This window comes from Nyctibius grandis, chromosome 6 (genome assembly GCF_013368605.1).
Source record: "Nyctibius grandis isolate bNycGra1 chromosome 6, bNycGra1.pri, whole genome shotgun sequence".
Lineage (NCBI taxonomy): Eukaryota > Metazoa > Chordata > Aves > Nyctibiiformes > Nyctibiidae > Nyctibius > Nyctibius grandis.
In genome coordinates this window covers 14,824,353-14,850,572 of record NC_090663.1, presented here as the reverse complement: position 1 = coordinate 14,850,572, position 26,220 = coordinate 14,824,353, and the positions used below count along the sequence as shown (strand labels likewise).

The window sequence follows — 26,220 nt, the reverse complement described above, 5'->3', positions numbered from 1 at the left end:
CAGTCTTCCCCTGCTGCTTAACAGAAGGTGCATTTTGTGTTCCTTTCCTTCTTTGTACTGTGTCTAAATTCTAATCCATAATTAGAAAATTCTGAGAAAAACAGAATATAATGCATTAGTCATCACTGAGTGACAATGTTCTTCAAACAAGAAAAAAAAGTAACAGGGAACCTTTCTTAGTTCTAAAAACTCTGCAAGTACTGGCTTTTGGTCATTTTACAAAAAATGAACTCCTCTCATCTCTTCCCTCTCAAGTGCCAAATTTGCCTAATAATGAGGAAAAAAAGACTTATCTGGATGTCCATGCAGTTCAAGTAATAGTTCTGATACTAATAAAACACCAGTTCCCCAGACAATGAAAGTATCAGCTTGATTTGAATAATTGCATACATAATTCACAAGACATTCTAATGGAAAAAGAAGTTTAAAATTGAAAGGAAATATAATTTTGAATACCAATAAACATAAAAACTGAAAATCACAACCAAGTACCTTTACTTTTTACAAAAAAAGCTGCTTGTGTTTCTATTTCTCAACTTTTCATTCTGGGGAACTAGTCCTATGTAATTGGCAGAACTTTTTAATCAAAAAATATGTTAATACATAAAGGCAACTTATGTAAGAAAATTGTAACACTCAGACAATTTATTGAAGAGCTTAGGATGTTTATCAATATAAAAGGAAACATGATGGAGTATATTTCTACTGCAAACCTTTCAGTATTGTCTGATACACACATATTTTAAGTTGACTAAATTGCGGGAAAGATGATCTGCACCAGCATTAATTTACTTTTAAAAAAAAAAAAGTATTTTTCATTGTTTGTTGTCCTTACTTTGTACAGTATGCTGATGTACAAAGTTTTCAATTAAAAACGAACAAAATGCCTGGGATGCACTATTTAAAGAATGTCTAGTTCTCTTAAGTGACGGAACATGTTCTTACTATCACATAGAGGATCCACTGAAATCCTTGGGGATATTACGAATCAACTAGTCGAAGGCATACGAAAAAAGACAATTTTTCTTTAAGTCATCATAAAGATTGGTCTACGCCCTGTGATTTATTTAAATTGAATTTTAATTTAAATGACAATTTAGCCATTACGTCATATCCGCAATGCATACAGACTCCACCTGGTCAACATCTGTTTTCTAGCTCTTACATCCGTGAAGAGAGGCAAAGAGGTATCCTCCAATATTATATAAAAGGACTGCATCTTCTGGGTTATTTTTTAATGACTTATTGCTCTTTATTTAAGTGGTATTCTAACTTCTGAAATAGCTCCTTCATTGCTCTATGTTTAGCATACATCAAATTGAGTTGTTTTCTCTTTTTAGTTATCTGAGAAATCTTAAACCTGGGATTTCACATGGAAACAATGTAAGAGTACAACAAACAGAAGAGGTGGTATTTGTTAGCCAGTTCTGTAACCATGATATCTTTCTTTGAAGTTCTTTACTGTGAAGAATAGTTATAAGGTTATGTATTTTTACACATGAAAAATAACACACAGTTTGTTTCTGTATGTTTTTTCAGAAAAGTTATGGGAGTTACAAAAATCCCAATACCTTACTTTTCTCTCATTGCTTCTTACCAAATTTCATAAATGGTTTGGGGCATTTTGTTTACTTGGTTTTGGCTTGTACTACTATTTATGTCTCAGGAGAATATACTTGAGTGAATCTAACTGCCCTTAATCATGCTGAATCACTTTGAATAAAATGTACTTATGGACTTCTGAAAACATCTCTCTAGTAAATAGCTGATCAAGCCAAAACCAAACTGATAAAGCAGCATCAAGTCTTGGAAAAACACTCAAGAATTTATTTATTACTCTGTATGTTCTAGAATTTGTAGTTTTTAAATGAAAATGTACAGAAAAGAAAGAAAATTGTAAAAAATGTAAAAAGAAAATGTACAGAAAATGAAAAGAAAGAGAATGGGAGAGAGAAGCAAATAACTCTTGTATCTAAACAAACAGTACCCTAAATAGCATCTTTGAGACATATTACCAATGTGCAAGATTTCATTCTAAATTATTTTATGCAGAATATTACTTAATGGGACACACAAAAATACTGTAGAAGTCCAATAGGTTTATTAATCCACATTTTACTGATTTGGTGCTTTAATCATTTACATAAATGAGAAGTACAACACTATATTGGCACTCCGCTATTTACAGACTTAACTTCACATGCCAGAAGTGTAAAAGAGCCCTGGAATGCACCGGCTGACAGCAGAAGTTGCTCATCCAACTACAGATTTCCATTAAAACAATCTCCTTAGAATCAAAACATGAATAATAGTTTTGCTGAATGTCCTACAAATGAAAGGCACAGTTAAACTATTTGTTGACACTACTCACAGTCTCTTCTTATCTATCACTCGCTTAACTCGGATGGCTCTTTGTTCAGAATATAGCTTGCACACTCCTGTTCAAGATAACAGTAAACAAAACCAGGTTAGAAGAGCATGATTTCTTTCTCGGAAAATACAATCATTCGTTTTTAACCATTCAATAAATGCTAAGTACTTTTTAAGTAATCTTCAATGAAGTCCAAGACAGCTGTTCTGTGCTCCTTTACCTGAGCAGACTGGACACCCTTGTGTGCTGAAATACAAAGAAAGATACAACACAATCTTTTAAATTTTTACTGAATTGCACAAAAGTTTGTGTTTTTGCAAGTTATATTCAAGAGCATATTAACATTTTATGTATGTTATATATTAGTATTTACTTTAAACATAGCTATATTTAAATACAGGTTCTGTAAAACAGCAAATCATTACAACAAACCAAAAGCTGAGAACAACTAGTCTTACACTATTTATGTTATTGATTTGTTATATATGCCACTGAGTCATATCAATTAAATTTATAAACAAGAGTAGATATCACCAAGCTAAGCACAGCAAAACAGATCTAGAGATTTAACTCGCTTAAAATACTGAACTTCTAACATTTTAAATTCTCCAGTGTACAGATTATGTGGAAATCTTTGGGATTTATTGTGTCAAGCATCCTTCTAATTCACATATATTAAGATTTCTTATTTTGATACTATGTAGTTCCCATGCATGACTGACGTTCAGTGATTCTCAATAATGCTACAACTATGTTTAGATGGCATTTCAAAGCTGATGAAAATCTTTGGTCTATTGATAAAACACACACATATGGCAAGTCAACTTGAAAATGGCAAAACAAGTTCTCTGTACAACTTCCATAAGATAGTGTTGCAAAGGTATGATCCCATACTCAAGTTGTCAAAAATATTGTTACTCTACCAGGACTCTGTTAAACTTAATTAATTATCTCAAACTTGGAAAGATTATACTTGTAATATCTTAGAGCAGACAAGCTAGAAAGAGACAACCATTTAATGTAGTGAGCTTTGGTTCAGGCCTCTGTGCCACAGGGCGAAATTACTATTCAAGTAGTAAATATTTAAGACTATCTTTTTTACACTTGCTAATTAGTGTATTTGAACAAATAAATAAAATTCTATGCTCTGGCTTCTCCTTCCACTAACATTAAAGAAAATTAAGTACAGTACTAACCAGCCAATGGGATTACACCGATGCAAACAAAAAGGCAATGAGAATTCACCAATCTCTTTCCAAAAAGATTTCAGATTCACCATTCAATATTCAGCATTATATTAACCTTTATCATTAACTAAGAAAAAACATTTAAGAGTTGCTCAGTTTACCTTCTGTTCTCAGCTGATGAATGGCATCGGCACATGTCCTCATAAATATCTGAGCATCTTGATCTATCTGATCACGCTCTGTATCTGTCATCCTCACATACTCAGACATAATATGGCTGAGAAACAAGAGAAACTGTCACTTAAGAAATCCCCAACATAAAATCTACAAGTACACATTTTAGACCTCCTTCCCACTCACCATCTCCACAGCAGCTTTTCTGCAACACCCATTTTCACAGAAAAAGAATTAAAAAGTACAATAGTCATCACTGATAAAAACGCCACTTCTATAAAGCTGACAGGTTTTTTAAAATGTTTTTTGACTAGTAAAAGATGTAGAAAAAGCAATATATGCTATCATCTTGTACATAATCAAATACTGAGCAGTAAAGGAGAAAATACAACTAGAATATATCATTACCCTCAGTACTTATTCCAATGAGACATATTTCAAGTCTAAAAACATGAAAACAAGTAGGATAAAGGAATAGCTCAACTATTGAAAGAAGTACAAAACATTGTAGCTTCTTTTACTTAAATGTATGTTTTCATTATTCTAAATACTGAGCTTCACTTTTAAAGTAGCTATACTATGAAATCTGTGAATTCAAACCATAGCAAAGAAGGATATTGGAAAACAATGCACATTTTTAATATCAAGTCCATTATAAGATTCATTAAAACCTGTTCCTGTTTATTTTTACTTTAGATTACATACTATGTATTTGATATTTTCTAATAGGATTAATCTATCGTTTTGTTACTAAATTAATAAAAATGGAGGCCTGTCAGTAAAATATTAACACACTGTAGATAACCACCAGAAAAGCATACTGTATAAAGGTATGTAACAGTGTTTCCACAGCCATAGATGACAGGATGATAAAACTTTGCTACAGCAGCTTATCTTATGTTCATCTTGGGTTTCCTGATGACACAGTCATCATAGCCTATTATACTTGCCTTTAAAAACAGGAAAGAAAACCCTAACTCATACCCTCATTTTAATTTAATTTTTATTTATATGCAAAAATTTCCCCACTTGTTCAAGGTATGTGTAATGCAACTCTATTAATGCAGTAATACAAGTAACAAGAAGGGATCTTCAATGTGCAAAGCTAACCTGACACCCTTAGAGATCTCTTACATACTTCACTGCAGTAATGCCAGATCTTCCCTGTTGCAATCTTCTTCTGCTGCAATCCCTGCCACAGGAATGCCTACAACCAGTTCACATCTCCCCATCTCATCATCTCTCATCACATACAAAACCACCAGTTCCTTCCTGCATCTTCAACGTACTGTCAGCGTGGGTCTCCCAGATCTCCTCCACAAAGTTTTAACCTTACTCTAATGTCCCTGAGTATTATACCAAAATGTCTTCATTCCCATCTCATGTGACTGACTGCACATGAAAAAAACAGCACATGATTCATCTGGCTTGAAAATTAGTTTCTCCTTACTGGCCAGCTAGTACACAAGCACAGATTAGCCAGCAAACAGTAAGGCAAACTAATCAGAAGTAACATTCTGTATTTTACTTGTTTCCAACATTGTCATGTATTTGACATCTAAACATCAGGATTTTTTTCCCCTCTCGTTAAAATTATTCTAAATGTTATAAAGTTATTTTTTATAACTTACAGAAAACTTACAGAAAAGGAGCCATATATAATGGCTGATTTATACTTTACTAGCTGAATTTTCCTCTTTTGGTCAGGACAGATGGGTTTCATAAATTTGTGGCAAAATCCCTATCTCAGCTGTAATCAGTGGTCTTCTAAGCTGTAACTCTAATTTGCACTCTGAGAAAGCAGCTTCTGAATGATGAAAGATTTGAAACGGTCTGATTTTAGAGACATCTGATGGAAAAGCTTTCCACAGCCTGGTTAAGATGACATATTGTTAGTTACATATGCAATATAAGATAACTCATATTGTTAAATATATTAGGACAGATCTCTCCCCCACTTCCTTTGCACAGCTGATATAGATGGGGCTTTTTATTACTAGTCTGTGGCATAAGCAAGTTCTCAGCATGTGTAAAGCCAGAAAATCCACTCTTATACCCATCTCTGCACAGGCCCAGACAGAAGGGGACATTAAGATAATCTGGTATGGGATAATACAAAACATCATTCAGCGATCCTTGCCTAGGGAGCTACTTGAGCATGTTAGGGCACACAGATTCAGATGGAAAATGAGGCCTGAGTAACAGCTTCATGATGGTCCCCTGATGAAGCAAAAAAATCTCTGCTCTTCTATTTCAGATTACAATAATAAGTTCTGACTGGTCTGCTACTGAACAGAGTATAAAGTTCTCATCTTTACATGGCTAGGTTCTTGTACCACATCCAGCTTTGTGGTATTTGCAGAGTTCTATGCTTTCGATGCACTTTTTAACATTACAGGGAAAAATAAAAGATCACAAAATGCAAACCAAAATTTTCTTTTAAATCAGACTTAGAAATACATATGAAAAAACCTGCCTCAGGCACGCTTTATTTTTTACTAACTGTGTAACTATTAGTATCTAGTAGTGTGGCAGTATCATATCAATGGGCTGATACATCACTAAATCAAGAAAGGTCAAACTAACCACATTTTTCAGAAGCTATCAGAAGAATTAGCCAAGACATACATTGGCTAATGCATGCAGATAAAGAAGGGAGAAAGGGGGAAAGAAATTCTAGATATTTATCCTAACCAACAGGAGAAAGCTTCATGAGAAACTTGAGCGGGAAGGCAACTTGGGTTATTTGTGATTTTTAAGAAGGTGGGTGAAGAGTGAGATAAAGACAGCGGCCATCAAGTAGGCAGACTTCAATAGTCTAGAAAAATTAGTAGGTTAAATTGCATAGCAAAGGGAAACCTAAAACGGAACAGAAAACAATTCAGGTGAACTAGTAGTTTTCGTATAGAAATGACATTATGACAATTTGCAATTCTGTCCGTGATGAAAGGGAAGAATAGGCAATGCAGTAAGGGATCAACTTACCTACCTCAGGAGCTCTTAATTGAGCTCAAGCACAAAAAGCAGAATACAGGAAGTGTAAATTAGGTCTGAGTGCTACTGACAAGTCTAAAGGAACACAGTATGTAGGGACACAATCAGAAAAGGGTCAAGTGCAGGATGAGACACAGCTGGCAAACGCCAATGATAACAGAGATTACTCTGCAAATGTTACTAAGAGAAACACCTAAAACAGAAAATGCACCAAATGAAAGGATGTATCCTCACTGCCAAGAGCTAGGGGAGAATAAGCGAGTATTAGGTCGATGAAAAGATGAAGTATAGCAACTATCTCTAAAAAACAGGATTAAGGAAAAAAAAAAGCAGAGGACTTACAGACCACTCAGCCTAGGAAAATATAGGAACAAATAATCAAACAAATTTTAAGCGCTTAGGAAAGAACAAAAAGATAACCAGTAGCCAAGATGTATGAAGAATAAGTCATACGCAATGTAATTTACTTCTGGAATACAGTAACAGGTCTTATGGATGGATGAAAAGCAATCATTGCTATATATCTTCTCTTTAATGTGGCTTTTGTTACTATCTCGCATGACATTCTCATAAGCTACCAGTGAATAAATGAGTTAGAAGAAACAAGTACCATATGGATGTGAAACTGCTTGAAAAGCTGAACTTGGAGTAGTTATATATCAAAACAGAGGGACACACTGAGTTGTGTTCCACAGGGGTTTGTCCTGAATCTGACACTATTTAATACTTTCATTTAACAACTCAGACAGCTGAATGGAGTATACACTTATTAAATTTGCAGAGGCATAAAGCTAAGTGATTAAAACTGTATCAAGAGAACGAGACTTCAATTCAAAACAATACTGCAAACTTGGAGAAATAACATGAAGAATTTGAATAAGGAATGGTCAGAGGCTCTTTGTTGCAGCAGGAACAATTATCTGAACCAACAGATAATAGGGAACAACTGATTAGGGAACAGTTCTTCGGAAAGTCATCTGGGATCATATCGGATTGTAAACTGAACACAACAACAACACGTTATTGCATAAAAAGTCATCATTACAATGGGATGCATAAATGCAGTATAATCCATTACGAATGAAAGGTAATCCTTCTGCTATCCCTAGCTTTGGGCAAGGCCTCAGCTGGAGTTTTGTTTCATTTCAGCACCTCACTGCAGCACCAACTGGGACAGTGTCCAAAGGAGACGGAAAAGTATGATCAAAGGTTGAAGAGAACATGTATGAAAAACCAAATATATTGTAATTGTTGATTCTAGAAAAGACTGAGGAGAAACCAAAATTAGTTAGCGTAAAAAAAATAAAATTCTAGTAGCATGGATAAGGAAACAGGAAAAAGCAGAGGGAGGATATGGAATCTCCACTGAAAGAAATATTCAAAGGCAAGCAAAATACGGTGGTAGAATGACCTAGTCTTTCTCTTTTTGAAAGTGTCAGCCATGCTCCTTACAGCCGATCATTTCTATGACCCTATTTTGCTGGCAAAGCACGAGGAACCAGAGCTGATGGAGGCGTTACACCAGCTTTTGGAATTAGTAACTCTTTCTGCTGGTACATAAAATATTTTCTGCTTACTGATTCAATAAAGACACCAAATCAAGCAAAACAACTTGATTTTCCTCCAACAACGTATTACAAAAGACTGAAAAGCAATACGCTGAAATAAACCAGTTCTAAAATATTGATATGTAATGTTTTAGCAGGTATTGCCTTACAAATATATATATAAACGCTTACACACACACACATAAGTGTGTAGGTATATACACATATGTACATGTATGTATAACCTTAGTTGTAAATACAGCAGACATTTTTAAACTTCTTCCCTTTGGGTATCCAGTATGTTTTAGATTATTTTATTTCTTATTTAACTACTAAATTTAAACATTATTTATTATGTTTTGTGCATTTTAATTTACTGCCTTTTTCTATCCAAATGCTGTCCGACATAAATCCAAGGTGAAAACCTGTCTACTCAAGTGACAAAACATTCCACAACAACATATTTAAAACACTTTTTTTTTTTAAGTCTGTGAGGAAGCTTCAGCTACTAGAACAGGCAGTACAGGCATACCTGAACTAGTTATTCTCAGTTTTGTAAAATATTGCTGAGAAATTCCAGAATGCTGCAACGAAGAATTACTATTTATACTGCAACAAAGAATGAACTTGCCAAACCACTCTCTATTATCTACCGGCAGTCCTGGTTAACTGGAGAAGTTCCAGCTGACTGGAAATTAGCAAATGTAATGCCCATCTACAAGAAGGGTCAGAAGGACAATCCAGGGAACTATAGGCCTGTCAGCCTGACCTCGGTGCCAGGCAAGGTGATGGAACAGATCATCCTGAGTGCCATTACACGGCACATGCAGGACAATTGGGGCACCGGGGCCAGCCAACATGGATTCATGAAAGGCAGGTCTTGCTTGACCAACCTGGTCTCCTTCTATGACGAACCGACCCGCTTAGCAGATGAGGGCAGGGCTGTGGATGTAGTCTATCTAGACTTCAGTAAGGCATTCGACACTGTCTCCCACAGCATCCTCCTAGACAAACTGGCTGCCCGGGGCTTGGATGGGTGGACTCTTAAATGGGTTAAAAACTGGCTGGATGGCCGAGCCCGGAGAGTGGTGGTGAATGGGGCAAAGTCCAGCTGGCGGCCGGTCACTAGCGGTGTTCCCCAGGGCTCAGTTCTGGGGCCGGTGCTGTTCAATATCTTTATAGATGATCTAGATGTAGGGATTGAGTGCACCCTCAGTAAATTTGCAGATGACACCAAGCTGGGTGGGAGTGTCGATCAGCTGGAGGGTAGGAAGGCCCTACAGAGGGATCTGGACAGGTTAGATAGATGGGCCAAGACCAACGGCATGAGGTTCAACAAGAACAAGTGCCGGGTCTTACACTTGGGCCACAACAACCCCATGCAGCTCTACAGGCTGGGGGAAGAGTGGTTAGAAAGCAGACCGGTGGAAAGAGACCTGGGGGTGCTGATCGACAGCCGGCTAAACATGAGCCAGCAGTGTGCCCAGGTGGCCAAGAAGGCCAATGGCATCCTGGCCTCTATTAGGAATAGTGTAGCCAGCCGGTCTAGGGAAGTGATCGTCCCTCTGTACTCGGCACTAGTGAGGCCGCGCCTTGAGTACTGTGTCCAGTTCTGGGCCCCGCACTTCAAGAAAGTTTTTGAGGTGTTGGAGCGAGTCCAGAGGAGGGTGACCAAGCTGGTGAAGGGTCTGGAGGGTCTGTCCTACGAGGAACGACTGAGGGAGCTGGTGTTGTTTAGCCTGGAGAAGAGGAGGCTCAGGGGTGACCTCATTGCAGTCTACAACTACCTGAAGGGAGGTTGTAGTGGAGTGGGAGTTGGCCTCTTCTCCCGGGCAACTAGCGATAGGACAAGAGGACATAGCCTCAAGCTTCGCCAGGGGAGGTTCAGGTTGGACATTAGGAAGAATTTCTTTTCAGAAAGGGTTATTAGACATTGGAGTGGGCTGCCCAGGGAGGTGGTGGAGTCACCATCTCTGGATGTGTTTAAGAAAAGACTGGACATGGCACTTAGTGCCATGGTCTAGTTGACAGGGTGATGTCAGGGCAACGGTTGGACTCGATGATCCCAGAGGTCTCTTCCAACCTGGTTGATTCTGTGATTCTGTGATTCTATTTCTAAGATGTCACATATGAACTTAGTACCATCAAAAAAGAAGATAAATAATTTGAAAATAATTCCCTGGAGAACAGGAAAATACTATATACTCCTCCATGAAGGAAGTCCCTACAGATCGTTTACATGTTTTACTATTTTAGTATAACAAAAAAAGCCTCCCTTCTTGTAAAAACGCGATTAAGGCAAGACAATGCAAGTCTGGCATTGTACAGGAGCCAGAAAGACACTATTTTTAGAGTCCTTTAATGGCTACTTCTTTTCTTTTATTAGTTAAGCCAAGGGAACGCTCTCCACAAAACATAGGGTGTCAAACACATAACTGATTTATGGCTTTTATTTTCCAGCTTTACTAGGTAGATAAATGCAAGGGCAAGAGGCATAATTACTGGGCACCAACATTAGTTTTTAAGACAGAAAGATAATTTTTTAAGAATTTTTTCAAAGTGTATTATTTGCAGTAAACATATGAAATATTCATACACTTAACTGTACAGAAGGTCCACAGAAGCATGTAAATCAAGACACATCACAAGCCACCCATCCAGCCTTTCTGATGAAAAAAACATCATTTCTCCTCAGAACCAATCTATGCTACACTGATGAACTACATTAAGTATTTCTGCAATTGCAAAAGACAAAAATCAGACGTCTAATAATCTCAGATGGAAAGCTCCTCTCTCAAAGATTTACCTTTTAAGTATGAGGTGTTCTGTGGTCAAAACCCAGAATTCTCAATTCCTTTCCAACGTCTGATTAAAACAGCAGGAATAACTGCTCTTTAAACTGTCTAAACCTTGAAAGATCCTTCAGAGAAACTGGAGGCTGTGGAGGAATCCCAAGAGGACCATTTCAAATTCCCAAGTGTTAGGGCACTACAGCTAGTTCCTCAAACTATATTTAACACAAACATACAAACTGTCTTGGTGGTTCAATGATCAAAAACATGAAGGAGCCGATGATGAAAGGCAAAGGCACAAGTTGTTCACAGACAAAATGTTAGACAATTTACCAAAGACAGGATCTCACACAGCACAGTGTAGAAAGCAATGTAGGAATGCATTATAGCAAATGAACTAAGAGGAAGAATATATAGACTGTATAGCAGTCATACACTAAAAATGGGAAGGTCCATAACAATCCTCATCCGGAAGGAAGCATCACAGTTTGCTTAATAAGCAAAAATAAAAAAGCACCCACATCTTGTTAACATCTTCAGGAACCAAGAGTCCCTGCCTTCTCCTTTCCAGGAAGAGTGATCAACTTGCCCTGCTGGAAACGGCTTATGACCAAACAGAGACAGAAGAAATAGCCACCTACCCTTACAGCTAATTCTCTACAGAGCTGAAAAAAGGAAAGGTACTATTCATTTTTCTGTTAATAGCAACATAAATGAGAAATTATTCCACTAAAGTCAATAAAGTCTCATCAGCATATCACTTATAAGAGAAGAATATTCAGACTTTATAAGGTCAGGAAGGGGCTTTTTTTTTTTTTTAAGGCACTGTTCATCACTAACTCACTGAAGATACACATTAACCAAATGCAACATTGCTGGAAAAGTCCTTGAAGATCCAATTTAGCAGGGTTAATTTTCTAATATATAAATGTCTGGTGTTTACCGTATTTACTCATCAATTGAAAATTATTTTTGTGACTTTCACGTAAACTTAAAAAAAAATTAATCAGTTCTGTTTTAAGGAAAAGTCCTTGGTTATTTTTCTTATACATCACCTCAAGGACTGCACCCCATATGTGCTTTCTAAACACCACTCTGAAGCTTAAAAAACCTACTTGAAAAAGCTGGTGAGGAAGTCCCTGAGATAAACCATAAACCAGTTATGAACAAATAGCCAAATACTGTTTACCATTGCTGGTGTTAAGTATTGTCACAGCATTTCCCAATAGAAACTAACTAATTTTCAAATACTCTGAGATGTCTTAAAGCATTTCTTGATCGTTGTTTCACTTCTTTTCAAAGATTCTTGCAGAGAGATCGCAGTTAACAACATCACAAGTGACAGCTCAGAGACAGATACTATTATCAGGAATGGTGATGATGCAATGTCCTATGATTTAGCTACACATTTCTTACAAAATACCCTGCCACTGAATGTGTTCACTGACCATGAGGATGATACCCAAAGGGCTTCGTTAGGTTTGAAATGTGCATATGAAGCCAGGAGGAAAATAAAGAAAAATAACTTAAATAATTTTAATTAATACAAGGTTCTAATGTGAAATAAAAGCAAGGTACATATAGTTATTGGTCCTTCCCTTAGCAAGTGTGACCAATAATAACCTGAGTCACTCATAGTCTTTGCTACTCAGTGTTTTCATTATTATTTTCCTTAAAATGTGTGTTGTAGAGAAAGCCCAAGTTTTCACTATTATTGCCACAGATTTTAAGATTAATATAACTCCCAATTTTTAAGCCAAATGACAAGAAATAACCATACATTTGGAGAGAAGTTTGAAGGAGGAGCTTCTATATGTGCCCCTCTGTAAATCAGTTTTCTAACAGGCCAGTTCCAAGTTTCTCTCCATCGGCTGTCAGTGGAAGATGATACCACATCTCTGGTACCCCTAAAGCTCTCAGAAGTTCTGTCCAGAGGAGAGAATCATGGTAGACAGGATAAAACAGGCAAGAAGACAAAAGAGAAAAGTTCCTTATCGCAGAAAGCTGAAAACCAAGATGGAAGAGAAAGCAAATGAATCCTGATAAGCAGGAGAGGATAAAGGTGCAACTGCTTGTAAGTCAGTAAGCTTAGTTCACCGCATCGCTAGTTTCATGTGTTTTGCCATTCACATATTTTACAGCTAACAGTCAAATCAAGAAGAAGGTGAAAAAGCAATTCCTAATCCTTGAGCTTTTTGGACTCAATTTAGGTATTTCAGTTAAATATTTAAAGTTAGATAAAATGGGTCACAGCCTTAGTTTCAATTAACCCTTCTTCCAGTTCTCTTTCACACTGCTAAAAATCTTCTCTAAAAATGAATTAAAGTCATCCCTCCTGTAGCAGGATGTTTTATGTAAGCCAAAAATAAAAACTCTATTAATAAAGAATTTATAGTCTGCAAAAGTAAGGTCAAAGAAGCAATTAAGGACCTGGATGTAACACTTCTGAAGAAGCTTTACAAGGCATACAATAATTCAACTTGATAACTCAAAAGCCGGATTTCACCAACACATTGTGCTAGAGTTGAAAAACAAATAGCAGGATTGACAAAATACAGACTAGTCAAATTTCATTAACAAAATTAAACTTTCTACATAAATTCCAGCACAGCCTTTTAGTATTAAATTGTTTTAAAATTTTCCCCATAGCTTAAGTATTGAAAAGTTACAAAAACTGCTGTCTTGAATGAGTGAGGCATTTGCTAAGACTGTGAGACTGACAGCATGGATGCTATGATCCTCTTTGCATCCACAAAGTAGAACAGCATAGGCAATATAATACGGAATTTGACAGTACTAGCTATTTTAAGTTTGACCATTAAGGACAAGATCAGCTGCAATAACAGATGAGATTTGGAGGAAATGACACTTCTTTCTTCCTCTCCTTAGTTAATACCTGAGGTATGGGGGGTGAATATCACTGAGAATTACAGAATCACAGAATCAATCAGGTTGGAAGAGACCTCTGGGATCATCGAGTCCAACCATTGCCCTGAGACCACCAAGTCAACTAGACCATGGCACTAAGTGCCATGTCCAGTCTTTTCTTAAACACATCCAGAGATGGTGACTCCACCACCTCCCTGGGCAGCCTGTTCCAATGTCTAATGACCCTTTCTGAGAAGAAATTCTTCCTAATGTCTAACCTGAACCTCCCCTGGTGAAGCTTGAGGCTATGTCCTCTTGTCCTATCGCTAGTTGCCTGGGAGAGAATTACCATGATAACTAGTCAAAAGATAGTTTACAAAAAGAACATTAAAAAACTTTAAAAAATTAAAATAGCTTGGACAGATTTTTACTCCTCTTATCACTTCAATTTTATGCACACTACTGTTAATAAAACACAAACAGTACCCAAAATTTAACCACTACTACTGTTCGCTCTTATTTGCGGTTTCTCACCTTATGCATTGTGACGGACAGAGTTTGTATGCCTTAAACAACTTGTTTGACAGCTCTGGCTGGAGGAAGAGATAAGTCCTGCGGAGGCCAGATGGTATCTTTTCCTTGGGACCAGCCTACATGTGCAACAACTTTGCAAGGCCTCAGCCACGCTTGTGCAGAAGCGGGGTCATACAGCGGACACCACAACTAGGGGATCACGACCACCAGGCACCCCTTGGGGGACCACTGACTCATTTCGAGAACAATCTAAGACTACAAAGTGCAGGCGTCCCAATTAGCATGGGAAGCGAGCAGAGGGGGGGAGACAAGAGGGATGTTACCACCCTCTCCTATATCGCATGCAAATGACCTAAAGTATTTAGACCTTCTCACTTGGGATGCTGGCGCGCGCTCCCGCCCGCCACCTGAGGACTGATCCTGCAAGCGATTTACCGGAGGAGCAACTCTGCAAGCAACTTACCAACTCTACAGACAACTTACATCGCTGGATCCAAGGGTGGTGATCTCTCGTTTTCTCTCTCTCATAGTCTCTATCCTCTTTCTCTTTTCCCTTTTCCTTTTCTCTCTTTTCTCAATGCCTTTAGAAACCCAAGACACTTACAATCATGCAACTTTCCCTGTATTAATAAATTGTTCTTAATTTCATACCAGTTATTTGGTGTCGTTTCACCTTAATTTACTCCAAGGGATTTATGAACTAGTTGCGACCAGGTCGTAACATGCATTCACATGAAGTTCACACAGTAAAAATAGTTATTTATTTCAGTATTAAATTGGTAGCTCCGCCTAGTGTTGTTCATGACCTACTCCAATAGATACAGGAAAGCAGAGAGCTAGACATAACATGTAGCTGTACACTACTTCTGCTTGCTGCTTGGAAAAGCAGTTCCTCATCCACCTTGCACACAGAATTGACACCCACACGCCCTGAGCTTAATTTTTGCTGGCACTGACTACAAAGAGCTCTCATGGCCTTACACTTATAAAACATGCCAAAATCTTTTGTTTGTTTGTTTCATTTTTGAAATAACAAAATACTGCTTTTAAAATCTCAGGGAGATAAAAAAAAGGTGCCAGAAATCTTCTGACAACTTACTTAGGGACACATTTTGATACCACTGATTGTACAGTATTGCTATTACTATGACAGACCCTTTCTGGCCTAAAAGTTGTTTCTCAGAAAGGCTGTTCCTCCAGTATGGACCAGGCCTAAGGAATAGCAGACGGCTCATCTGTTCCTACTGTCTTCTCCTGGGGGATCGATATCTGTCTGGATAACGCTCCTATTTGGTACCTGTGAAGCCTTTTGGAGGAAGGCATTAAACTGACTTGGGACTGAGAGTCTTCAACCCAAGATGACTTTAGACTGCATTTTCTCTACCTCGATTGAAGCAACAGCTTAGCTTTAGCCAGGGTTGTGGCAGAATGGGAATGCAGATAGGGCTGACACACCCCATGCGCTACTGCAGTTCTGTTGTGTTTCTCCAGTCCCTCAACACAGGAAATTGTGAAGTTTCAGAAGACCCTTTAAAAAAGAAAGTTTACCTACACTGTTTCATTTGGATACACACCCCCCTCCCCCAAAAAAAAAAAAAACAACCAGGTGGGTCATGCGCTTCTCAGATGACTGTGAAAAAAGACATTTAGTTGTTTTATGTCATGTTCCCTCCCCACCCAAGAAGGGCATTGCCACAATGATCCACCTTTGTCTACCTCGAGAAGCTGCTGACATTCTCTTTAAAGTGGAAACTTTCCTTGGTAGAAATTCATTGGCTTCTTTATAAAAAGTGCATCCCAGTTCTTTAAAGCATCCCAACTCAGATGCATTCTGTATTGCGCACACTGTACATTCTTCCAATTTTACATCTGGTTGGAATTTTTCAAGTTTTGGGTTTGAACCACAAATCTCAAAATAGAAGTGTCCCAAAACTCTGGAGAACACCTCTTTCCCTATGCATAACCAGGATGGCAGATCAACCTGCTTTAAAAATGACAGTGTGACAAAGGCCAGGCGGTTTCGGTGAGCAGTTTTCCCCACACACATGTATTTCCCCAAAAGACAGCATTCACTGTATGTTATGTCACACTGTTCATTTTTTAATCTTAAATATACCTATAGACTGAGAAGGAAGGAAAGGAATGATTAGTTATATGTTGTGGGGTCTGCACTATGAAGACATACAGAGGATATCTACTTTTTTCAAATAAATATTTATAGCAATCATAAGTGTGTCACAAACCATCTTCTACAATATGAATTAAAATTAACTGGGGATTAGTTCAACAGGAACTGTTACGCTTCTATTTACAACAGCAAAGTTACTTAAGTGGAGATACCTATGAAGTATTTTCTATTTCTGGAATGCAATATTGTGCAATCTATAATACGACTACTAAGCTTGCAGGTAATGAGTTTCATTAAAAAAGCAAGTTTTCCATTTCTCACATGATATGATTATTTGTATTCAGTTCACCAAAATACAAGTTGCAGCAACATTTAGATCTTAGGATAACTTGATTTAGTAATTCATTAAGAATGTTAAATCTGCAGATGACAACATACTCTTATTTTTTTCTAAGACCAACCTGTAAACTTGTGTTTTAATCTTCTAAAAGCCCTACTACTAAAGCTATCAGCAGGTAAGCAGACACAGCAGTTTTGAATGTTTCCTAATGGCTGAAGGGAATTAAAACTTCCTCCACGGAATAACAACTACCAGGACTGAAGCCTACAGTTTTCGTCACAGAAAAGCAAATCCTGCGCTGCTGTTCCCTGACACCCTGTTCTCAGTGGTGTCCTTCATCTGGGAATCACATTCCAGAGTCTGAAGTCTGAAGAGTTTGCATCATTCTCCTCCAGGGCCTGCTGATGCTACTGACTGTATACTTAGTGATAACAAGTAGGTTTAGTGTCACAGAGTGAAAGGGAAAACCTGGATCATTGAATCTAGTATTCTGCTGTCTCAGGAACCACTTCAGAAACCTACTCTGCAGCTCCTTAAAAGGTACTGGACTTGGACTGACAGGTTGTTTTATTTCTGAACTCACTCCTAAGAGCCAGAAATCTTCAAATTCTGAGTCTCATTTTGTTTAGGACCATTTTCTTCCTGTGACAGCACTACTCTTCACCTTAAGTAGCTTACAGTAAGCCAATGAATAAGCAATTTATGTTTTGGTTTTAGTCATTATGCCTATAGATTTTTAAGCAGTTCACTTTATAAATCTGAAAATAGATAAATCTATTTAAACACAATGCACACTTACCTGTAAGCATTAATGTAATCCTTTCTGTGTTGCAGAAGAAAATCTTTCAGCTTTCCAATATGAGAAATCTGAATGAATAGAAATCGTAATTAAACTTCAGGCAGATAACCCATTACTTTCATGGTTAAAGTTCAGTATTCTACACTTCAAACATGAATTTGTAAAATCATTTATTCTGTAATTAAACAGAATCATAGCATTTACTCTTTTATAACAGAATTTTCACATTTTGCAAGCAGTCGGTACATAAAAATCATCTAAAAAAAAGACCTGTTGTGTGAAAGTACAACTCAGAGAAAAGTAGTAAAAATACATCTTCTATCCAAAAAGCATACACTAAACACTAACCACTACTAAACACTAAATATAACTACAATATTAAACATGATAATAACACAAAACATGATCTAAACTGGCAATCCAGAACCTAATGTACATTTCAGAAAATAAATTCATTTTAGAATATCACGCAAGAAAGTTTTAAACATTTTACTGATGAGACATGATATAAATATTCAAGTTCAGTTATTAGAACTTGTAGAGCAAGGTGCTGTCCCTCTCCTTTCTGTTTTTGCCATAATAGAGTGACCAGTTTGTGCCCAAACTAAAGTAGCATCGCTATCATCTGATAATTATTAAGTTTTGCCAGAGCATACATCCCTATCAAACTTCTATTTCTGGATTTACAGTTCACTGTCCATAAGTTTTGCTATAAATCCACTTGATTTTCTTTACTAAAAGTCTTTACAAAGATCCTTCGAAAAGATGAAAAAACTCCTAAAAAATCTGGAAGAACTTTTGCAAACTTTAGTCTGATTGAAAAGATTTGGTGTAGCGTAAGATGCTGCTTATCTTAGAGAATGGAGGAACTACAGAAATCGAGTTTAAGTGGCCACAGAAATGAGATGACTACCAATATGACTTCCTTGGCAGGTCTTGAAGAGACTTCCAATCCCTAACATTCTGTGATGATGGTGGGAGGAGGAGGGGGGAGAATGATATACATTAGTGGTATATATTTTCAAAGGGGAGGCAGGGGAAACCTTTGAAAGCATATTCTCAAATATTCATTAATAATTCAGTGTAAAACAGCATGCAAAGAATTTTACAAAACAATAGTTGTTTTAGTTTACAAATACAATAAATGCAGTTTACCCCATGTATCTGGGAAAAAGCATCAGAAGCTGTTCAAGACTTGAAATCCTATTTTCATGCAAATCTTCCTTGTAATTAAACAAACAAAAAACCACAGAGAAAGAACACAGAATAGTTTGGATAAATAGAAGATTAATTCCCCCATTTTTTTTTTTCAAAAGAGCATCAGCTCTTTGAAAAAAGTAAGAGGAAAAAATGTACTTAGTAAGACCGCAGTGATTTGTACAACTCAAAGTAAGTGTTTCCTTGTGCAAATACATACAAGTACATTTCCCTATTATTATTTGCCCTGTTTCATTTTTACTACAACTCATCATATTGGATAAGATTTTTCCCAGTTTTCATATTGAAAGTTTTCTATGTGATTAGCGGGACGGGATAATTTCATCCCATTCATAGCAAACTAAGTTCTGTTAGTACCTCCAGTAGATCCAAAGTTTAGTGTGCTAGCACAGTCATAAGCAGTAAGAAGGGAAAAACTGAAATCACTACAAGATCAACGAGGCACAAAGAATAAGCTAAACCATTTACAGATGTTCCTTCTCATTGCCACTGGAACTTATTTTTTGCATACTAATCTCCTTCTCAGCTCAGACTTGGTATGTCATGAAATTTGCTGAATAGGTAAATTAAGCTTGACTCTGCAAGCAAAACATTTAAAACAGTCATACAGTGTTTCAGTAGAACAATAATACTTAATAGGCAGAAAGAAAGTACTACAGAGGACAGAGCAGAAACATAAAATAAGAAACACATTTCAAAACATTTACATTAATATGTGAACAAACACTAAACTAGAAAAGAGTAAAACTTTATAAGTAATAAATCTTAATATTACTGCAATAGCTACAATTTAGGAGTGATTAACAAGCAGAAAGAATCAGAATGACAAGCAAGAACACTGTCTTACAGTAATTAATTCATCTAGTCACAAAGAGCATTCTATTTAGGCTAAAATTGTCATCGTGTGTTTGAATTGCACTGACCCCACTTTGCCTCTCCTTCATTTGTAAAGCTATTTTCATGAATTTAGAATGACACCATTATGCCCATACTTGCACCAAGCTCTTAGTTCCCAAGATTTGCATCAGAAGTGAGACTTCTTGTTCTACTTTCCCTCAAATTCTAACAGCATCTCCTGCAATCCTGCACTGCTGCTATTTCTCTTTTGCCTTTTCTTACCGTGTACTACTGGCATAGTTCTGAATTCAATTTGGCATTACCATATCAACAAAATTAAACAATTTTACGAAAAAGAAGGTCTCATCAGCATAACAGGGAATGTGAATTTTATCAAAAAAAAGAGGTTGTTTTTTTTTTTTGGTACCATGCTTAATCTTCTGATGACACAAAATATCCCTGATTATACAAATATAAATCTTGAAGATATTTCCAGTGTCATCAACCTGCAATTATTCTGCGGTTATCAGAGGCACACCATACACTCCTTACAAAGTTATCAAGCTCCAGCCTAAAGGTAATAAAGCATCTCCCCAGTCTAACTGAGTGGCTTTATTACAATCCTACTGCTCTTCTTATGAATGAGAACTGTCAAATTTCCAGGTTTACTGATTACCAACCTCTATCCATCTGTTCTTGCTTCAAAACAGTCCTTTCCCTTAAAAGCTCTGCTTTCCTGCATGTGTTTGAGTTTACTGTCAATAATCCTACCTCCCTCTAACTTCTGTAGCCAGAGACAAACCACCCTAAGCTTTTGGTTTCTTCTTACAAGATAGTTCTGAAGTTGCCTAACCCATGACTTTCCCTTGCATTTGCTCCAGTTTGTATCCATCCTTTTCCAATGCAGATGACTAGAAGTGCATTCACTGGTGTTACTTTCTAACTCAGCTGGAAATATCTTTTCTTCCACCATTTTCATTGATTAGTTTTGAGCTTATTCTTTGTTTTGGTCTCTAAATATATACTCTATTGCTGAATTTCTTTCTTTTCCCCACAACTCCAGACCCCAGAGTCATTCAGCACTTGCTGTAATGTATCGTGCTTCTTCCTCTCCTTTCTCTCAGCATTCCCTCATCAATAAATTTTACCGATTCATCTTACTCCGGGACTGATTTTAAAACCAAACAAATACTGGTTTGTAAACCTTGTTTAGTATTGTTCTTGTTGTGGGGAATGCAAAAATTCCACTACTAACCTCTCTTCAGCCCAACACTTCTTTCAACACAGAAGCATTGCTTCTGCTTATTCATCTTATTCAGTTAATATTTTCTCTGCTAATCTCTAGACTTCCTATTAGCACTTTATCAGACACTTTACCATCAGACACCATCCTAATGAAGGAAAAGCAGATTTTCTTAAAGTTGGTTGGGCACATCCCGTTTTTAGTAAGATAGCAAATTATACTGCATTGTATCTTGCTTTCTATTTTTTTCCCCTTAAAATCTTTTCTGAATCCTGGACCACTTCTGGGTCAGGCCCTGCTGATGCCATTGTAAGTTTCCCTCTGCTGACTTAATTACAGGAATTAAATTTGCTTCCCTCCAATCAAATGGTATCATCTTCAATTCAATGTATTTTCATTAAAAATAGCTGCCTTCAGAACATGGGATTTCTCAAATCCACTGTGCCTGACCTCAACCCAGAGACTGTCTGATAACCACAACTGACTGCATTAAAGTCCTGAGATTTTGTACAAACTTCCAGTTCTGTGCTCTGGTTCCCAGTACGTATCTTTCTTTTACCCTGCTGGTCCATGGCTTTTTCCTTATTAATTTAGTCTGGAGACCACGCCTAAACTATTCTTAGTCTATAGTCCAGCTGCATGACAAATCCACTTTTTTGCCAATTCTCTTTTTATTTACATAGCTAAAGAATATTTTAACTGTGGGGGGTTTTAATACCATTAGTTAACTCATTGTGAATTTTTCCAAACCTGACTTTATCTGTACTTATCTCTTCCCTTCTGCAACGGTTTTCTTGGCCAGTCAGTCTCTCTCTCTCCCTCTGCTTTTTACTGCCTCTGGGCTATTTTTTTATATCTAATTAATCTTTCAAGTAGACCTAGAACAATTTTAAATCCCACTTGCATTTCAGCATATCCATTTTTTCCACTCCATTTACCCATCCATCATAACTGCAACTTCCTATTTGCTGTATATGCCTGTTTTCAAAACAATAATACCACCAGTTGACACAGCCGTCAAAAGGATAGATGAAAGCAATTTGAAGACGAAGCACAAACTCATCTGAGTATTGGCCTCTTGTCCTGGTTCCCATTCTTTGCCTCTGGAAATTAGCTTTTGTCTTCTCTGAAAGTCTGGAGCAGAGAAATAAGCCTCTCCTTCAACCTTGAAATAATGAAATTATTTCCTTTTTTCCCTGAAGGGACAAGAGGGCTTAGAGAAATGCCCTTCATAGTTGCAGAATGCTTGCACTACATTAAGACTAAACTTAACTTATGGGGAAGAACACTACTGAATTTCCAGATATAACTGACATTTTTATGACAATCATGGGGAAAAAAAAAACCACCTTTCCTCCCCATATTGCCAACATCAGTCATATGGTTATACTAACAGCATGTTCTAGAGCTTCTGTTCACTACCAGAATACGGAGGGTTACGTTCCTTCTGACAACGAAGACCACTTACGAAATTCCAGGCCCTCCCTCTTCTCTCCCCATTCCCACTGGCACTCCCTTGAGGGTCAATACCACACACCAAAACACTGAAATGACTTTTTTTTTTTTTAATTACTCTTCTGGAAATGGGTGTTAATACTACTTAAGACCAAATACAAAGAATTTGTTTCTTTCATTTCAGCTCCACAAATACCTGTATCAGCACAAGGGAGAGCAGAAGCTGGACAGCACCAGTAGGGAACTTCCTAAAAGACGCATCTGCCATGAGAGGAGGTATATTTAATTACAACTTAAGAAACTTAACACGATAACCTCCTAAACTCAGCTACTGAAGCTGGAGACTCCAGATGTTATTTTAAAACTCCCAAGTGTAGTTCTGATCATGAAAAGCCAATTGATTCTCTACAGTGAAGCAGCAGCAGTTTTCCACTGGGTGGCAACGAAAGTGTCAGCATCATGCAAGTAAAAAACACTCTATAAATTCACATTAAAGCCTGTAACGTAACTTTTTTAAAGTCACTTTAGGTTCCAGTTCGCACTTTAAAAAGTTTATCTTCATTGTAAACTACCTCTTTAATGAATATATCTGTGTTTTGTTGCCACTGTAGATTTTTTAAACCACTCTTATTAAAACATAAAAGCAAATATTGCATATAACGCAAGTCCAACACAAGAGGAAGCTGTGAATGGCTGCCATCTGCTACCACAGGTGGCATGCACAGCTCTGTTTATACTTAGGGCCTTCACTAGAAATGGTAGATGTTCCTCTATTCAGAAATTTTTCTGTTGATTTTAGAGCAGGCTATATTTTTAAATAAGATAAAAACCAAGAAAGCATTCCTTCCAAATCAGCATCTTCAAAAGATGCATATACTTTAGAATGAAGACGCTGACTATGCTTCCTTCAGTATCTTAGCAATACATACAACATTTTTCCACTCCCAACAAAGAATTGATCACTCATGAAACAGTAGGTTCCAATTTGCATACGTTTAACCCACTGCAAGAAGCAGCAGCATTGTTTACAATTAAACTGATTTGAGTAGGTTCCCGTGACATAGAGAGAATTCGACAGCACTGAATAGTCATTTTCATTGAACAAACATAGCATTTTATCAAGTTTACTCTTCCATCAGAACAATAAGGAACTATTTACTACCATATAAAATGACTGCTACACTTCGCACTATATTGCCCCTCTGAATTTTTAGAGGATGTACTTTTTTAAAAGAAACTTTAAAATACTTAAAACCAAAACATAATAAAAAGGCTCTTGCAAAAGTCATAAGACACACGGTATTTACTGTTGATTCAGCAGCACTGACAAGCACCGCTGAAGGAAGTGTCTCATTAGCCTTAAAGAAAAAAAACAATTAAAAAAAAGTTTTATGTTTAACTTTTCAATATGTCCAAAAAGCCTGATCTTCAAATGTCTTACCTAAATAGATTCCATCTACAGATTCATGAAAACGTGACTACATCCTACAATCCTCTCTGCAAAGAGCAGAAAATTTAAGGGTGTTATAATACTAATAGCTAGACACCTATCATGTTTTTGACTCCAAACACACAGTCAACCCAAACATACCCACTGCCTATTTCAGAAGAAATTAAGAATTTCAGTAAGACATTAGGTGATGTACTGGGGCTGCATGTTTCCAACCGAAAAAGTACAGTCTCTGTACTAGGAATAGATACAGTAATCTGTGTAAGAACATAAACTTGTTTTTATTACAAAAAAAAAAAAAAATTGCTTCCAATGTCTAAACTGTATTAAAAAGAAAAAAAAAAAAAAGAGGAAATTTTCCATGGTTAATGAATGTAATGAAGGCAAGCGTCTTCAGAAATCTGGAATAAAACCCAAACAGAATAGATACTATAAACAGAAACCCCATTTATATTAAACATATTTTAAAATTAACAGCTTGGGCTCTTGCCGAAACTATTACAGTTGAGAAAGACTAGTAAGAAATGTTTCTATGCAGAAATGACTCCTATGGAGAAATTTTCCATTACAAACTACCTTGGATTAGATAGTTATGAACTTTTTAAAAATACAGCATATGAAAAACCAGGTCCCACGCAGCTTCCTTCTAGGTTATATTTTAAGCACTGTCAGCCCATGGAATTCACACAGGCTCCTGCATGATGTTGCCTAAGAACAGACAAGATTTTCTTTTTAAAATACTATTATCTGGATTCTACATTTCAGAAACCGGAACCTTCAAAAGACGAAATGATACAATTCCCTGATAGAGTGACACGCAACAAAGACTAAAACAATTAAACTAAACCAAAGATTAAATTCAGAGCTGAAGCTTCAGGTTCTGAATTGAATAATAGTGTGAAAACTGTTATTTAAAGGGGTTTGGATGGTGACTTATCAGTAGGCCATGAGGTGGTGCTGTCCTACCAGAATTCATCACAGAGGAGCACTGGCTGCCTCCAGCCATCAACTGGCCTGTTTTCAGCTGATTTGTCTCTTGAGGGGATACATTTGGTTTAGGTTTCCCCGGCAAACGTGAAAGTTTCTCAAATAGGTCACGCAGATCAATTGCTCTCGTAATCTGAAACTCAAAAGAGCAAATAATATCTAAAGTGTGGCGTGGGGGGTGGCCCCACGCTGGAAGCGGGTAGCAGGAGGCAAGGAGACAGCCAGCCTGGCTACCTCTAATCTGGGGGAAATTGTGACTTTGTTCAGTTTCTGCTTTACATCAGCATATATGTTACAGCAGCAGCAACGGGCAGGAAAACATTTCAATTGCATTTTATTAGTAGTCTTGCATTCAGAGCAAAGGAATTAACGTAACCAAGAATCGGGGTGTTGTATTCATAAAATGTGTGGTACATGGGATAAGGACATTCAAAATTAAATTAACTGAATTAAAAGCCATGAAAATGAAGACTGAAGTATTTTGATTCTTCAAAGTAAAGATGGTATAAAACATTTAAAAGATTTTAAAAAAATAAAATGTGTAATATTATCAGTATTTAAATTTAAAATAAACCAGTCTTTTTTTGTAAAGCCAAAGTAAAATTTTTAAGGAATCACTGCAAAAATCTGCATTAGCCATTACGGGATAGTGGAAGATAAAATCTGTTCGCAGAATACCACAGGCAGTATTCGGTGATCGGTGATCATTAACAAACCACTTAAACCTCTAAACTGCAGTAAGAAGCAAAGCCAATTTCTTAACGCCTGGTGTGGAGCAGAAAATGCTTCTTTTTGCTTAATATCGAACAGGTAAAAAGCATATATTTATAAATACTGCCTATGGTTCAAAAATTGTTTCTCATTGACTTTTCTATTTGAAATACTTGGCCTCTAAAGCACACTTTAGACCTGCACTTGGTTATTTTGATTTTTTTATTCACTGTTTACTATACAAAGTAGAAAATTTAGACTGATAGTAAATAATTTACTACCAAAAGCCTCTCATTTCATCTTACCATGTTTTCCTTAAAAATAATCCAGAGTTGGTATAAGATTTGGTCAAGTGCATGATGAAGAGATTATTTTTGAAATTTTGTGACATAATTGCAAACCATTTTTTTCGTTCAAGACTCTTCTAATAAGAATAAAGCAAAATTAAGACCTAAGAGCTCGAAAGCTCCAGTTCCCCACTGACCACAATAAAGACTGAAAGTACCCAGTATCACTGGATGAAGGTTTTACTGGGGTGTTTTTTGGGGGTGGGGTTGCTGTATGTTTTAAAAATGTGTATGGTAC

At 36.9% G+C, this 26,220-nt stretch overlaps 1 protein-coding gene across 2 annotated transcripts in view; it reads right to left on the bottom strand.

Moving 5' to 3' along the window:
- The window catches only part of STX18 (syntaxin 18), a 77,639-nt gene that overhangs the window by 18,026 nt on the left and 33,393 nt on the right, over window positions 1-26,220 (bottom strand). The window contains exons 2-5 of one of the 2 annotated variants that reach the window (XM_068403402.1): window positions 17,735-17,802; window positions 3,720-3,835; window positions 2,540-2,617; window positions 2,372-2,438 (exon numbers count right to left, since the gene is read on the bottom strand). In XM_068403402.1, coding sequence (XP_068259503.1) covers window positions 2,372-2,438; window positions 2,540-2,617; window positions 3,720-3,835; window positions 17,735-17,802 — 329 coding nt within the window. The remainder of the gene's footprint in view (window positions 1-2,371; window positions 2,439-2,539; window positions 2,618-3,719; window positions 3,836-17,734; window positions 17,803-26,220) is intronic. The other variant, XM_068403403.1, reaches the window with a different exon arrangement.